The 16,590-nt window shown below is 44.5% G+C and overlaps 1 protein-coding gene across 2 annotated transcripts in view; it reads left to right on the top strand.

Moving 5' to 3' along the window:
- The first annotated feature begins 8,318 nt into the window (after positions 1-8,318).
- Positions 8,319-16,590, top strand: part of CBFB (core-binding factor subunit beta) — a 40,967-nt gene continuing 32,695 nt past the window's right edge. For both annotated transcript variants that reach the window (XM_032195884.1, XM_032195885.1), the window contains exons 1-3: positions 8,319-8,441; positions 8,610-8,696; positions 12,944-13,060. In XM_032195884.1, the coding sequence (XP_032051775.1) occupies positions 8,364-8,441; positions 8,610-8,696; positions 12,944-13,060 (282 nt within the window). In that variant the 5' untranslated portion in view covers positions 8,319-8,363. The remainder of the gene's footprint in view (positions 8,442-8,609; positions 8,697-12,943; positions 13,061-16,590) is intronic.

Genomic DNA, 16,590 nt, shown 5'->3' with positions numbered 1-16,590 from the left:
GTCTGCGTCCCCCTGTGCCGGAGTGCTCCAAACCTGCCCGTGATGGAATGTGCTGATAAAGAGGAAAATTTCCTTGCGGACTTGGTCTGAGACGCAAATTTAAATATTGCTAATTTTCAGTATCAGCCTCAGCAAGAGAAATCGCCGCCCTGGGATCCGTCTGTAAATGGTGGCAGCTCTTCCTGCCCTGAAGTCTGCTTAGACAACACACTGCGTGGCTTCAAATCCCGGTCTCTGTGAAGCACTGATTTCTCCAAAATCATAGGGAGACAGCCTGTGATCCACTTGTTACAATACGATGTGGCTGCCTGGCATGTCAGGTGTATGGAAACGTATGTTTTTGTGAAGTAATTAGCGTGCAATAAGTCAGCAGAGCTCAGCTCAGTTCTGAAACACCACTTCCCCCTTGCAAATGAAATTCATTCTCTAAGAAAAAAGATTTTTCTAGTAACCTGGTGGTTTGAAGGTTGGTGGTTTTGCTGCCTTTTATGAGGCACATTTAAAGTTGGGCACACTTTGAAAGGCAGAGAAAGCAAGAAGACTGAATGACAGTAGAAAACTTTAACCCAGCTATGTTTAAGGGTAACTTCCTGAAAAGAGAATATGGGGGTTAAACAAAACTCTCATTATGATTAATGTAAATTGTGCCGATAACTCCTCTGGTGTCGTGTCAGACAACACACATGGAACTTTGGAAGAGAAGGTTTTTTGTGCATTGTTTCTCACTAACAAAACATTTTCAGTTTCAATGCATTTGTGGCAAATCTCTCCTACCACGCAGTTTGCCAGGATTTGTATTTCAGCAGGGCAAGGTCTTAGATCTTAGACTAGATTTGGGAGTTCATTTCTGCTTTGACTATAGAGAAGATTTAAAAAGAAAAAGGCTTCATGAATGCAATGGCTTTCCACCACTGGATCTGTGAAAGTAGAGATATTCAGCTCAAAGCTTACAAGAATACCCTTGCTGGGATCCAAAGAGTCCCTTGGATGTTATCTGTACCAAGACTGAATCACCTCTAACAGTTGCACTGTTTATAAATCAAATGTATTGCAGATTATAGCTCTGAGCTCACTCAGTGATAAACATTCACATGAGAAGCAAGAATGGGACTTTGAGTCAGTCCCTATTTAGCCTTCTCCCCCACCATCTCCATTTCAGCCCTGAAATAGCTATCCCTACAAGGGTTTGTCATCCATGCCTTGAGTTTGCACAAGCCCGGTGCTGCTCACACAGGAGGAGGAAGGGATGGCTGCAGGACCAGGTGCTCGTGCTGTCCTGCACGCAAGCTGCTCTTCCATCAGCCACAAGCTTGGCGTTGAGCAGTTTTTAACATCTCTGTGCAGGCGAGCAGAAAAACAACAACAACAAAACTGAAGATAGAAAGAGAAGACAAGCAAATGTAATTAACCCAGGGAGATGGATTTAGCTTTAGCTTATCAGACAGAGATTTGGCTGGTGGAGGCTTCTAGAGCAAACACATGGGTTTTTTACTGTTTTTTTTACTGGTTTTTAAGCTCACTGCTTGTGACCACGTAGTGTCACTGGGTCTTTCATGTGGAAGAAAACCTCAGATGTCCTGTGTGTGCAACTTTTTATCCCCTCCATGCTGCCAGACTGCTGCAGCTGGGTCGTGCTGGCCCCAAGGAACTGAAACTGTCTGCACCGTCCATTCTCATGCTGCTTTCTGGAAGCCCTCGAGATCTAAATATCTGCAGGGACTTCGAGAACGGCGACAAGATTACAGATCTTGTCCAACATCTATGTCTTGGGCTTAAATGTTCTTTAAAATGCCCGCAAGGCTGCTGAAGTTTTGACTGGATTAAGAAATCCAATGTGATGAGACACCGTCACAGACAGAAGCACAGTAGATAATACACAGGACAAGCCATGCCTGAACAACACACGACTGAGTGCTGTAAGGACGGTGTGCATGGCAGTAGCAGCATCTTCAGAAGTAATTTCACGAAGGCAGTTTTTAAACACTTCCTTTTATGTATGTGGGCTTGGGTGAGTCATGCCTTGAGCTCAGTTAAACTTTCTCCTCGTTGCTCAACATCACAGATAATGACAGTGTCTGGGTATTTACATAGAGATTTCGATATCTTCATCTGGGGATGTCGAGTTGTTTGATAGGAGGGGAATGGAGGAATGAGAGGTGAAGAGAGATGCCCAAAGTCACTTAGCAGGCTGTAGGCAGAGCAGGACAAGGCGCTCAGTCCTGTTCACCAGACTATGGAGACGCAGACTTCGCATACTACTTTCCACATTGTGATGCAATTGGTGAAATGGAAAAAGGGTTTTAACACAAAAGCTTTTAACATGAAAGCTATATAGCTCCTCTGTCAAAACATACATAGATTGCACAGGATCCTAGAAAAGTATGTCTACTTCACTCATCGTTACTATTCCTATTAACCAGTACAAAAGTCAAGTAGCCTTCTGGGATAATCTGTTTTAGTTCTCCAACTGATTGTGTAGTTCAGCCCCCATTGCCTCATCAGAGGATTAATTGGTTCTGATGTTCTCAAATTTCATTTCATGTTGGTTTCCAGAAAAACGCTTGTATTCCCCTGGTTAATTGAAAAATTTAAACAGATTTTCAATTCATTATGACGTTGTGTTTTCCTAAGACGGTGCCAAGCTCAAAAAAATCAGAGGCTGCCTTTGCTGCATCAGCCACGTGTACCTGGTGTACTTCTGCCGTCGCACACATCTCCCACCTTTTTGTGGTTAGTTGTTGGTATGAGAATGTCAGAAAAGTGTGTTCAGGTGGATGTCACAGGCTGTGCATCCCGTGGTAGATATGATACATGTATTAAAGTGTGTTTCTTTGTGAAGCACACCGGGCCCTTGAAAGCATCCAGATTGCTAGGCCAAGAAAAGTGGCCAAGATGGTGTGTTTTTTTTTAACTGACTTTCCATTCAGGCTTGTCTATGAAGTCTTAGGTCCCTTGTTGCACTGTGGTCACATCCCAAGTGGAAGCAGAGGTGTCAGCCCAGCTGCTTCTGCACTGGGGTCATGGTCAGTAGGGTGCTTCAGAGAGGGAAGGGTCTCCTGCACCCTGGCCAAGTACTCCAAATGCTTGGGAGCAACAAGGGCTCATGAGGAGTCATGTTCCCACGAGGGAAAGACCCGTTCAGTTACTTCAAGTAGCACCTGCAGGTATCTTTTAGGAAAAAGGTTCTGGGTTTGGTATCTGGATTGGACAGATGCATCTCTCCTGGAGCCTGGTTTAGAGAAAAGAGATATCAGGTGCTGCTTCCTCACTCATACCTGCCATGCTTAGCATTTTTGAACTGGTAGGCAGCTTCCCACTCAGAATGCAACATTAGGTTTTGTTTAGCTGTTGTGGTATTGCTCTTATCTCTTTCTCTGTGCTATTTAAGATGTTTAGGTATTAACTTTGGACTTAACCAAGTCCAGAAAAGCTATGTATCATTGCTTTTACCTACATACATCTCCATGTACCGTGCTTCCACAGACATGAATTGACTTTAGATCGTGGCCCTCAGCACTGCCCATATGCCTCATTAGGGTTAGTCTGGGAGACTGTACTGGTGTACACCACAGAGACATGAGATAAGATAGATCCATATGCTGATTTATGCAGGCTAGGCATGAAAGGCTGCTCTGTAGATGAATTAGAAACCTTCAGGATAGTTTCTGTTTGTGTCTGCGAGTCCATAAACTGATCAGCAATGCCCCAGGTTGCTGGTGGGAAGCCTTCAGTGAGGATATCCCAGTTGGGAGCATTGGTTGTAGTTGCAGGGAAACAAAAATCAGTCTGGAGCGAAGAGAGCTATCGATTCATCTGCTCTTTTTCTCCCTCTCTGTCTCCCCCTGAATTTTGTGTAACTCATAAGCATAGACCTTGCGTAAGGAGATCGCATTTCACACTTAATGCGCATAATTATATCTTGCAAACAGTTTATTAATGGATATATAATCATAGAGTAGCTTGTATATACATAACACTGGTGTTTGATTATGCTGCAGCTGCCATAGATCAATGGATACACAGGAGTCTTGCTTATTAGTGTCTCGCATGCACAAAGTCTAGAGAGTAATTCAACATCGGTACCACACAGTTGTTCATCAAATACTGCTACGTAGGGGAAACCAGAAAGTTTAAAGACATGGTAGAGAAAGGCTGTAGTAAGATCAGTACATATGAGACCTGCCACTTGAAGAAAATTCCCTTTCTCAGAAACGTCCGCTCTGTAAACCTTTAAGAGGTATTCTTCCCTAATTGTCCGTGCACTGTAAACACTTTAGCTTTTATTTCGAAAAGGGATATCTTCTGAGAAATCGCTCTGAAAGTAGCATGTCTACGAGTCTGACCATTTCTATTTTCTGAAGGTGACTCATGCCGAGGCCCAACGAGCAGGCTAAGTTCTCAGCTTGTGAATCAACAGCACAAGGATCTACTGACCAAGGTATGACTACTAACACTTCAGCAGCCTGAGCTGCACTGAAAGGGTTTGCAGCAATGTTGTTGAGACCAATAACACATAAGGCAATGCACAAGGAGGAAGATTCTAGCTTGTTTTGGCGTGTAGACGATACAGCACTAAAAAGTAAAAGCAAAAAATGGTGCGTTGAGCTGCAGAATGCCCACAAGTTTGTATCCCATCTCCAACGCGATAACCTCAGCTTTCCCTCCCGTGTCCCCCAGCTACCACCTGCAAAGCTCCTTCTGATCCGCATGGATGTTGTATGTCTGGCCAGGCGCCAGCAGCTGTGGCCAAGCAGGGTAAATAACAATCGAAATTCTGCTGTAGCCTGTCGTGCAGTGAAGGCATTCATTTGTGTGCCTCTCCTATATCTGTCTGGGAATTAAAAAATAAATAAATTAGGAACTTTTCTATCTTTAAGACCTGAGTTGCCTTAGTAATTGCTTGGGGCTGCATGGGGTAGTGAAGGGAACAGCTGGGCAATTTTGTAAGCTTCCCGTGATGAGAAAACAGGCCTTTTTTTTTTTTTTTTTCCAGTTATATCTCTTATTATGTGAAGGAATCAGATCTCTTCACCAAGGAGGTATTCTTTAGAGTTCATTTTTTCAAGTCATCTTTGCCTAGAGAAACTGGATAAATTCAGAAGAATAATATGAGGCTGTGTGACTGTTTTCTATCTCACCCCTTCCTGCTATTCTCTTTTTGCACCAGACCAAGGGAGGCAACAGACAGAGGCAGCGACTGATCTGGTACAGACTTTCCAATAATATTGACTCACTTTATTTAAAACAAAAACTTTGCAGGGGACAGATGAAAACTCCAGGATGACAAATGCCAAACAAAAGGCTGTGGGAAGAAAAGCAAATTTATGTTGTTTCCAAACAAAGTCTTGAAAAATATGGACCAAGAAAGAAAAAAAAAAAAAAAAGGACAAAAAAAATTAAAAAAAAAAAAAAAAACAAAAAAAAAAACAGCTTGCTAAGTGATTATGACTCCTATTTCTTATTTTAGGGTTTTACAAACACTCGTCTTGCTTTTGACCTTCATAACTTTTTTTTGTTAAATGTTGTTTTGAAAAAGGCACGTTCAGTTGGTGCTGGGGGGGCAGGAGCTATGTGATGTACTAGCGAGTAATGAAAGATTACTAGAGGTTAAGGAAGCAGATTTCTACTTTATGAACTTGGCAGCTCTCCTGCAGGTCTACGCACTTGGTATTGATCTTGCTGTAAGATGAATAGATATGGATTTAAAAAAAAAATAAAATCTTTTGGGGGGACCTCTAAATATGCCTGACATTCATGAGAATTTTGCTTAAGGGTTGGTATTAATCTAAATTAATCAAGATAATACATAACATTTCTATGTTTTCGGTCTCAGTGCAGCTTCTTTTCAGACTAGGTTATTATTGAAGAAATGTTTTTAAACAGTTCTTTTAGCACTTTTAACTTCTGAATGTACATGCATATCTGCATTACAGTAACAAAGTGAAAATGGGAAGATACAGCTTTAACACATCTCGAGTTATTGCCTAAATCTGCTGGTTCCACTGATCACAAATGTATTAAACTTCCTGAAGAATATTTTCTACATTTAGAAAAAAAATAAATCATTTTTTTATGAAGTCTGTATACAAAATAGTTAAGGAATAGAGACGCTTCCCTCATTTTTTGTTAATTTGCTAGTACTTGATTCACATCATGCCTTCTGGCTAACCTTAGTATTGCCCTCTTTCAATTTGCATGAGTATGTGTAAAGTTAAGCTTGTAATGCTGAGAGATTAGAAAACCTCATTTCTTTATCAAAAGATCTAATACGCTCTAATATTTTTATGCTGGCAATAGGCAGTGTACGATCCAATTGTTTTTTGGCGTGTGCACCTACCCTTACGACACTGCTAAAGAGCAAGGAAGGATTGTAGGAAAAAAAAAAAAAAAACCATTAGGATATGGATGGAATAAAAAGGTTTAGGGATAGGTGATGCACGTACAGCCAGGCTCCCTGATTGAATCAGGTCCTGCAGAACGCCTGTTTGGGAGGAAGAGGAGTTAAGTTGCAGTCTCAGTGCTGTGTTTGTGACGTGTATGTGAAGTGAAATGCTGGGCTTTTTGCTCTAGGTCAATGCCAGGATTTCAAAGGCACTGAGCATCCCCACTGTGGGCTGTCGAGCAGTGGGCACCTCCTCTCTTCCCTGAACAGGCCCCACACCCATGGCCATGCCCTGCTCAGGCAGTGCTTGTTCCCTGTTGCTCTTGCACAGGCAAGGGGTCTGATGTAGCCCCCACAATTTTGTGTTTTGTAAAGCAGCAAGGAAGCAGGAAAGGGTTTGTTTCCTTTGGCAGTGGTGGGGTACGGCCTCGGGGCCACCCTTTTGGCCAAGCCAGGTGCCAATGGGTCCTTGTGCTGGCTGTTGGGCTCTCAGTGGCCATGAGGGGAGCTCCCTCATGGGGTGAGGTTGAAGGGTACCCCGTCCACACTCACAAGCCCGGGGCTGTGACATGGCCACCTCTCCCTTCTCCTGACCCAAATGGGACAGCAGGTGCAGGGCACAGCCCTGCTTGGTGCTCCCTGGCTTGTATCAGGAATAGTGCAGCCAGCAGGACCAGGGAGGTGATCGTCCCCCTGTACTCTGCTCTGGTGAGGCCGCACCTCAAGCACTGTGTTCAGCTTTGGGCATCTCACTACCAGAAGGACATTGAGGCCATGAAGCATGCACAAAGAAGGGCTACGAAGCTGGTGAGGGATCTGGAGCACAAGTCCTGTGAGGAGCGGCTGAGGGCACTGGGGGTGTTTGGTCTGGAGCAGAGGTTCAGGGGAGACCTCATTGCTCTCTGCAACTGCCTGAAGTGAAGCTGTGGGGAGCTGGGGGTCAGCCTCCTCTTGCAGGTACCCAGTGATAGCAGCAGAGGGAATGGCCTCAAGTTGTGCCAGGGGAGGTTCAGGTTGGAAATGAGGAGACGTTTCTGCTCAGAAAGAGCGGTCAGGTGTTGGGATGGGTTGCCCAAGGAGGTGGCAGCATCACTGTCCCCAGGGGTGTTCAAGGTTGGACATGGTGCTTGGGGACATGGTTCAGTGGGTGATGTTGGTCGTTGGACCAGGTGATCTTGGAGGGCTTTTCCAACCCTAATGATTCCAGGATTCCTGGTGTCCCTGAGTGGACAGCACCCACCATGGGGTTGAGGGAGAACTGAGGGGGGTGGGAAGGGACTTAGAAGGGCTGAGGGGGACTGGAGGTGACTGAAGGGGGCTGAGGGTGGTTGAGGGGACTGGAAGTGACTGAGTGGAGCTGAGGGGGCTGAAGGGCGCTGAGGGTGCCATCCCGCCCTCCCTCATCAGCTCTGCTGCTGCTCCCCTCGAAGCAGGAAGCCGGAAACCATCTGAACGAGCCGCGTTAGCGAAAAAAAGGGGAGCGAGGCGGCTCCCCTCACCATGAGGCGGGGGGGGCGCCATCCCCCCTCCTCCTCCCCTCGCGCTTCCCCTTTCCCGCCTCAGCGGGCGGCGCGCGAGCCCCCGAGGCGCAGCAGCAGCAGCACCAGCACTAGTGGCAGCAGTAGCAGCAGTACCAGCAGCACTAGCAGCAGCAGTACCAGCAGCAGCAGCAGCGCAAGCGCAGTGGTAGCGGCGGAGTTGTGAATGGCGCGGCTGTGCCCGGCCGGAGTTGGCGGGGCGGGGAGGAAGTCGGAGGGGAGGGGGCGGGGGCGGGCGGCGGCTGTGCGCGCGCGGCGGGGGGAGGAGGAGGAGGAGGAGGAGGAGGAGGAGGAGGAGAAGAAGAAGGGAGGGGGGGGGCGCCGGCTGGGGGCTAACAAAGGGCGAGGCGTAGCGCCGGGGCTGGGACAGGGAGGAGGAGGAGGGACGAAGGGAGGAGGAGGAGGAGGAGGGGGGAGGAAGGGCAGCCGGCGGCCCCACCACCATGCCGCGGGTCGTCCCCGACCAGCGGAGCAAGTTCGAGAACGAGGAGTTCTTCAGGAAGCTGAGCCGCGAGTGCGAGGTGAGGCAGAGGAGGGAGGGAGGAAGGCTGACGGGGGGAGGCTGGCCTCACCGAGGGGAAACTTTCCTCATGGGGACCTGGAGGGGTGTGTGTGGGGGGGGTAGCGCAGTCTGTGCGCCGCGCTGCCCCTTATCTCCCCCCCCTGATTGAGCGCCCTGTGCCCCGCAGATTAAATACACCGGCTTCAGGGACCGGCCCCACGAGGAGAGGCAGGCCCGCTTCCAAAACGCCTGCCGGGACGGCCGCTCCGAGATCGTAAGTGGGGCCGGGGGGCGTTTGGGGGGTCCCCGGGGTGGGTTTGGGGCCCCCTCGGGGCGCTGTGGGGGTCCCCGGGGCTCCCCCCGGGCTGGGACCGCGGCGCTGCCTCCCCGAAAAGTTTGGGTGAGCTCCGAGGAGGAGGAGGAGAGGAGGAAGGCGCCGAAGCAATTAAGCCCAAAGGCTCCTTGCTGGGTGTGGCGGGGCTCTGGCTGCTCCTCGGCCGGCCCTTTGCCCGAAAGTTGTGTTTGGGTTGTTTTTTCCCCCCCTTTTTTCCCCCCTTTTTCCTCTAAATAACAAACGCTGCGGCGCGGGCTTCGCAGCAGAGCGAGGATTCCCCTCAGGGGACGCAGGCGAGGAGCCCGCGGAGCCTTCACTTTCAGATTTTAATGCTTATTCTCTGAGGAAACAGTAATTTTCGGAGCTGAAATCGTCCAAAGGCGCTAGCTAAAAGTCCCCGAATGGGCTGCGTGATGTGTCCGTGAGCTCAAGCGAACGCTCTTCAAAATCAGGCTTTGGAAGTGGCAACTTGAGCCCTGTTTTCCCTCATTCATTAGGGTTAGCCCGGGCTCTGCTGAATTAAAGCGTGAGGCGAAGTGCGGCTCGCAGCAGCCGAGAAGTGACTGGCTATTTCCTGGTTTGCTTTCTGCTATATGTTCCTTCTGTAAGATCGGCGTGGTGTAGTGTTTCTGCGAGGCTGTTAACTCTTAACTGCTCCCCAAATGCAGAAGTAACCTCTTTTTTCGTTTAAAAGATAGTGAGAAAAGAAGGTAAAAGTTCCCTTCCCGCAGAAGCGACCCCTACTTTCACCTAGTTTGGTTTTATGGCGATTCTGTCATTTCCCTCAGCGTGGGTCGTAGTGTCGGCTAGGTTGGAGAAGACCTCAGAGATCACCTAGGTATTACTAGTCAGCTCACAGTGAAATCCTTTATGCACAACCGTACTGAAATATAATTGAATACTAATTACCACAGCCGATCCTGTTTATTTGCATTTCTGTGTAAAAGGGTATCCTTACCTTGTACTAAGTAACTTTATTTTACCTAGATCTTACCCATCTGTGGGTTTTGAACCTGTAATACTATTTTATGAGAGGCCTCCTGTTGTCAGTCTCCCTTATTTTAGTATGTTTTTGCATTCATTTTTCATTGTTTGCTCCCTTTAAAAAGTCACCAGGGAAACAATGGGTAGGTAAGGAAAACAATTGTCTGCAAGCATTTGAAGTTCCTGAACAGGTGAAAGTGCAGCGTATACCTGATTCCTTCCCTTAGAAAACAAACAAACAAAGGACGTTTAGCTTAGAACTAGCTTTCTAATGCCACATACGCAGTTATTTCTATAAATGGGAAATCGCTGTAGGTTCACCTTTGTACTTCTAAGCCTGCCGTCTTTCCCTGCCAGAACTTCATCCCTTGGAAGCCACCAGCAATGTCTGTTCTACATATTTTTTCATCTACTTAATTATAAAACAGCCTCTACATTTCTTGATCTGAAACATCTGGTTTTGTTCTGTGAACAGGGCACAAGCAGTCGGGTTTATTTGGAAACGTAGTGTGTGTAATGACTGATGTTAAAAAGAGCTAGCAGTTGTACTTTTTTTTTTTCAGTCTTGAATGTTTTTCCAGACATCAAGGATTTATTCTTTTATCTCCAAAGGGAGCCTTTGCAAATGACCTTACATATTTTTAAATAGACAAAAAAAAAAAAAAAGGCAGAGAACAGCTTAAGGATTTAACGTGGAACTGGCGATAGGTTGCTGGTTACTTCGATTAAATAGCTCTTGATTGAGCAAGGAAAATAATGACCAGTATTAATGGAAAAAGTAACTGAGATTGCTGTTTCACTGGTGTTAAATTGCTTTGATAACTTGAAAATAACTTTGCATTTGCAATTTGTTTTCGGAGGCTTCCTAACTGCGTTTGGTTGGAAGGCACTTGCTTGTGTTTACGTTGCCTAGATGTAGGTCAGATCACCCTGGTGCTACCTGATAAGCTTTTTAGCATTTCAGACAGAGCTTTAAAAGGCTCTGTATAGCAAATTACAATTTCGCTAATTTCAAGTTTACTACTTTGATAATAATGTGATGATGATAATTGCTATTTTATTCCTTACCTTAAGGGAAATTCTGGGTCCAGGGTAGTTCTCTGTGGTTACTAGCGAGACCGTTCTTCAATTTTTCAGTATTGACCGATGATTTTCACACACGGTATTTTAGTCGGGTGGTTTTATCTTTACAAAGGGAGAAAGCAGGCTTCAGCAATCAAGAGAGTAAGTTTTCCACACAGCTTTTAAAGAGCTGGTGGCCTAAATGTTGCCTGCATGACTCCATGAGGATGTGGGAATTTGTCTACTTTCATTTTCTTTTCTCTTTTTTTTTTTTTGCTAATATTATTCCCATGCTTTTTCACGTTCCTCCAGCACATGCAGGGGGTGGGAAGAATCGGGTGCTTCTCTGCCTCGCTCAGATTCCCAGAAAGCAAGGGAAGTTCTGGCCCAGTATCCCCAGGACCTATGGGTGCTGGAGCGGTCCAGAGGGCTGCAGAGGTTGCACTCCCGGGCACCTGGCATAAATTGAGGAGTGCAAAAGACGTATTTGCTAAAGATGCTGGGAAATGGGAAGGTAGTTTGTGTGTAGAGTAGTAACTTAGAGTAGCAAAGGGGGTAGGAGAAGCAAGCTGGATGCTAATGATCTGCAGCCCCTGGCAGTTTTGGTGCTTTTTGGGCAAGTGTATTGCTGATGAAGCTTCTGTTACCTTGATGGAAATGTCTCAGGGTATCATACTGCAAAGAAGTGTTAACGCACGGGTATGGTATCCCTTCAGTACGAGTAGGACAGATTCTTAATTTTTAATGATGTCAAGAATGGGTTTAGCAGGTGATTTAAAAAAATAATATATATAAAATAAAAAAATAGCCTGGGATGGAACTTGATTGTAGAGCATTGGTCTCCCGTGGTGGGGGGGAGGAAAGTCAAGACAAAGCACTTCTACTTTCAAAATGGGAGGTATTAATCCTGTGACAGTGTTGCAGTACATGACCGGAACTATCTTAAATAACATGTAGAGCTATTGTGTCATAGGCAGCAGCACGGTTATATTTATACCATGGAGCTGCTCTATTCTGGCTTGCTTGAAAGGAATCTGCTTGTCAGGAAAATCCAACTATTTGGGTAGTATCTGTATAGCTTTTAAGAAAAAAAAAATGTATTCTGGATTAATGACCATTTAAATCTAAGTGATCATGGTAATCAATACAGTGTGATTTGATTGCAACAAAACATGTTTGACCCTGAGATTTTGAGCAGAGTTGTGTTCTGGCGGTGTGTTCCAGTATTCGCATGCTTGAAGGATGCACTGCAGTGTATCAGAGAAGGGAGACACCGTGAATCAGATTGTGGAAGCAAAAACCTATTTTTTTCCCCATCTAGAAGTTGGCATGCTGCTTGGTGCTGATAAGATGTACAAATAAATACAGAGTTCCTAAAGAAAACAATCTTATTTTCATTGGAAGCCGTAGGAAATATTTACTTGAGAGCAGTGTATGCTTTTTTCCAGTATGGTTAAGTTAGTCCCTCTAATGACTTTACAAAGGGCTGCAGCTGGGAGAAATTCCTCAATTCCTATTCCAAGGTGTTCTCCCTGATGCAGCATCCTGGATCTCACCACTTTCTTAATGTGACAGCAGGACTTTGTCCTGGGAACTTTAACAGAGCTGAATTGACGCTTGCTTGCAGACAATGCAATAGGAATATCTGCTTTTCAGGTCAGATAACCGTTCATCAAGGTGCAAGTGTATTCTGAGAAGAAACAGCTCCTTTCCTCGCAAAAAAAGTTGTCCCTGGTAACAGGTCTCTGGAGTTCATTTTCCTCCAGAACGACTTCTTTTTAGGGATATGCAAGCTCTTTAAAAAGCGTAGGCAATTTTTAATGTTTTAGATACTAAGTTGGTGTAGGGTATCCAGACAGAACCGAAATGACAGATTCTAATGTCAGCAAAACTGATTTGAAAGAAGTATTGATTCCATGTTGTATTTTATATCCGAAGCAGCCAATGGCAAATGTTGTCAAAATGGAATCAGATGTTTGTAACTTAATACTTAAGAAAAATGATGAGTGCATGTTTTTGACTTTAAGTATTCTCTATGCTGCCTGGCTTAAGACATAAACTGATGTAAAAATAAATGACTGCCTGCATAATTTATGTAATGTCTTGCTCCCTGATCCTGTTTGTATTGATTTTTCTAAAAGGCTTTTGTGGCCACAGGAACCAATCTGTCTCTCCAGTTTTTTCCGGCCAGCTGGCAGGGGGAGCAGCGACAGACACCGACCCGGGAGTATGTCGACTTTGAAAGAGAAGGAGGCAAGGTAAGAAGGAAATTGCTGCAACTGAAAGAAACGTTTATGCTGTGCTTGTGGTCTGATTAGTATGGGCTGTGTGTATGATGCGAAATTACTAATAATTCCCATCTTGGTGCATGTAGGTAGTCTGCGAGTGCGACTGCAAGCCAGTACAATACTGGTATAAATATTAACATTGTTTTGAAGCGTGTTAATATTTTTGGAGGGAAACACGTGGCTGGTCCTGGTGGCTCTTCATTATTTTGAAGAACAGAACTTTCTTCGGTCATGCTACCTTAGAATTTTGGGAACAGCTTAAATTGTTAATGGTGTATTTCTAGAGTGGTAGAGAAATCAGACGTTGGCTGCCCAGTTGTGGTGGGCTAACGAACATTTGCCTTCTGACCTCATTACTTCATTGGGTCTTAGGTTGCCAGTTGACACAGCAAGCAGTCAATGTGGTGTCGAGTGGAATGAGTCTTTCCCCCCCCCCCCCCCCCTCACTTTCACCATAAGTGGTAATACAGAATAAGCATTGCTTTCAAAATTGATTCGTGACATTTGATTTCTTTCTGAGGTGGCTGTCCCATGGACTGACACTGAAAGCAGGAGTTCCTTAATGACAGTGATATTACTGTGAAGCTGTGTGAGAATTAAAGCCAGAAACCTTGCTTAGTCTGGTCAGTTAAAATGAAGTTACTGAAATCGCTTATAACTGGTTTTGTTTTACAGGAAAAACATACCTTTTAGAAATGTAGATGCTGTCTCTTACCTATGCTGCTCTAGATGCCTTGGAACTGATCCAAAGATCACTGAAGTCAATAGGAGACTTTCTGCTGACCTCAGTAGGTTTGGACCAGCACTTAAGGCCTCTCGGCCTTTCAGGTTCAGGCTAATTTCTCTACAGCTCTTTGACTTTAAAGATTTTAATAGACTATAAAGTTCTGGCTTCTGCCTAAAAGTTTTTGCCCAATCTCATAATGAGTAGCAGTTAACATTACCAGATCTAACAGGCTGGAGGAAATATTTGAAGCGTGTTCAGGGTTGACGATATATTGCATCTTTTAACTGCTGCTAGGTAGGAAGATAAATATTTCCTATGGTGGGAAAAACCTGGTTGGAAGAAAAAAATTCCTGAGGGCAGATATGGTATTTGGAATTGAACTTAACGAGTTTTTTTGGAAAAAATTGTTTTCCGTTCAGTCCTGTGAGGCTTCCAGAAGTTTGACGAACCGGGGGAGAAGGAGTGAAGTTGGCTATGCTGGGCACTGACTGCTTTGCTTTGCTAAGGAAGCTGAATTGAATCTGGCTCTTACTGAAAAATATTGATTCTGGCTCACAATTGAATGAGGAATTTTTCTTGTAATGTGTAAGAAGACTGAGGTCTTTCTTCTTGCCAGTTCAAAAATAATTTTATTTACTCCTATATATTTTTTAACTTTATTTTCCCTGAATGAATTCTTAAAGTACTGAACTATTTCATCCATTTCCTTGTGTTGGCTTAATCAGGTAAGAACCAGGCAGATAAGCTGCGTATTAGAATAGAGCAGGAGTCTCTTCATGTGTGCCACTCCCTGTTTTATGTCTGTTTACAGTAAATTCTAGAGTGCTTCACTAGATTGTTCAGTCTTTCATCCAAAAAGAGGCTGGAGGTGGACACACTAATAAATGGGATTAGCGTTATGCTCCAGGACAAGCAAATCACAAATTTGCCATTGTAATCAGGCTTTACTATTGTAAATCACGTGTGAACGCAGGCTCTGCACAAAATTAAACTCGCCTGAAAGTAAGCCACTCCCATAACTTCAGAAGAGGAGCAAGCAGAACGGGAGAGAGCTGCTTACGTTATCAACAGAAACAGTTAAGTGTTTTATCAGTTGAATGGTCTGAGATTTTTTTGTTCTCTGTAGATTTCTGTAGCCTGGCTTTATTAAGAATTTCTTTCATAGGCTTCGGCAGTCTCTTAACGCCATGTGATTTCTGTAGCTCTGTGCAACATTGTTTTATGAGCTTTGATTCTTGAGGCAGTGCATAATGTGTGTTTGTTCATCACTGGAGCTAAGCCAGCAAGGCATGTTTTTAATTATATGAATAAAAAAAGGCTATGGGGGGAGCTGTCAGTTAATTATTATTTTAGGCATTAGTTTGAGATCTAGAATGCAGATAAACTTTCCAGCGCTAGAATATTTATATTCTGGAATTCTGCTTCACTGTTTGGCCAAGCAAGTGATGGCCCAAAATAGTTTATCCAGAGTTTGAGCGTGTCACTGTTGTGCCCAAGGAGCTTTGTACATATCGACAAAGTTACCAGCGTGGCATCTGCTGGGATTGCCTTCTTAAATGACTGAATTTTAGAAAGAGAAACACCCTTGTGAATCCACGTGAAAAGTCAGGACTCTGTAAATATTTCCTTTGTAGGCTTGAGGTTTTTCAGCCTGGTATTTCTTAACGCGGGGATTTTTCCTATGCTTTATTTGACTTTTAATGTTTCTGGTGTTCATGATGGTTGGGTAGGCCACTAGTGGATACCCAGTCTTCGTTAATTCAAAAATAGAACAGCAAAGTGTTCACTTGAATTTAAAATGAATAGAAATATTGAGCTGAATCGTTTAATATCGTATGTTCTCTTTGTTTATTAGCAAAAGTAATTAGGTATTTTAGAGTTGTTGTTTTTTTTAGGTTTGTCATAGCAAAAGAATACAGAGCAGTAAAACTTGCTCCTTAGATTCCTGGACTGTAGGAATTGTAGGATGCTATTTCATTGCAGCCTTGTGTGGGGTGGGGAGTGCCAAATTGAGAGTGTGTCCTCTGTCCAGATACCTGAATCGTACTGAGGCTTCCTGGTCCCGCGTATTGTCAGGTAGCATCCGTTTCTTTCTTTTCTTTTTCCTTTAAGAACACACAAATAAATGTTTTTAAGAAACCCAGAGGCAGGTGGTGTAGTAGCATCATCTGTTGGCTGAAATCTCATTGTCCCCTTGTTCTGTTAAGAACTGTGAGATCAATTTTTTTCATCATTCATTTTGTATTCTTTTCACAGTAAGATAAAATACCTCTGTTTTTTCTTTCATTTTTCTAAGTCTTATATATAGCTCTGGTCTTTCTTGCCTCAAAGCATGTTAGTTCTCAGATGTTCTTTTATTGTTTAAATATCGGTTACTGCGCCGATGAAGTGTGTGAAGTTGTTCTACTTCCCCTCTCCTTTCTAATACTCTTCTCCATCTCATTTCTAATGCAGCTGAACTTCCTGTCTGCTGCTCAGCAGCAGCTGCTCATAAACCAGAATCTTCAGCACAGGTTTATTTTAGTGCCATACACGGCGAACTCCACGATTCTGGAGCACAGCGCGTCAGACAGGCTTGAAATCGATTTGGGGTACCTGGTACACCACACATGAGATGTAGTTGGGCTTTCTGCTCCCTAGGCCATTATCTCTGTTCCAGCCATAAGTAAAGAATACTGGACTTTAGTTTTCTTCCTGGTAGTGCTGAGTTTCTCCTCATGTGCCGTTTTTCTGTCCTAAGTAGGAAATTTACGTAGCTTGAAGTTGATTTTAA

Source organism: Aythya fuligula, chromosome 12 (assembly GCF_009819795.1).
Source record: "Aythya fuligula isolate bAytFul2 chromosome 12, bAytFul2.pri, whole genome shotgun sequence".
NCBI classification, from domain to species: Eukaryota; Metazoa; Chordata; class Aves; order Anseriformes; family Anatidae; genus Aythya; species Aythya fuligula.
This window is presented reverse-complemented; position numbering and strand designations above follow the sequence as displayed.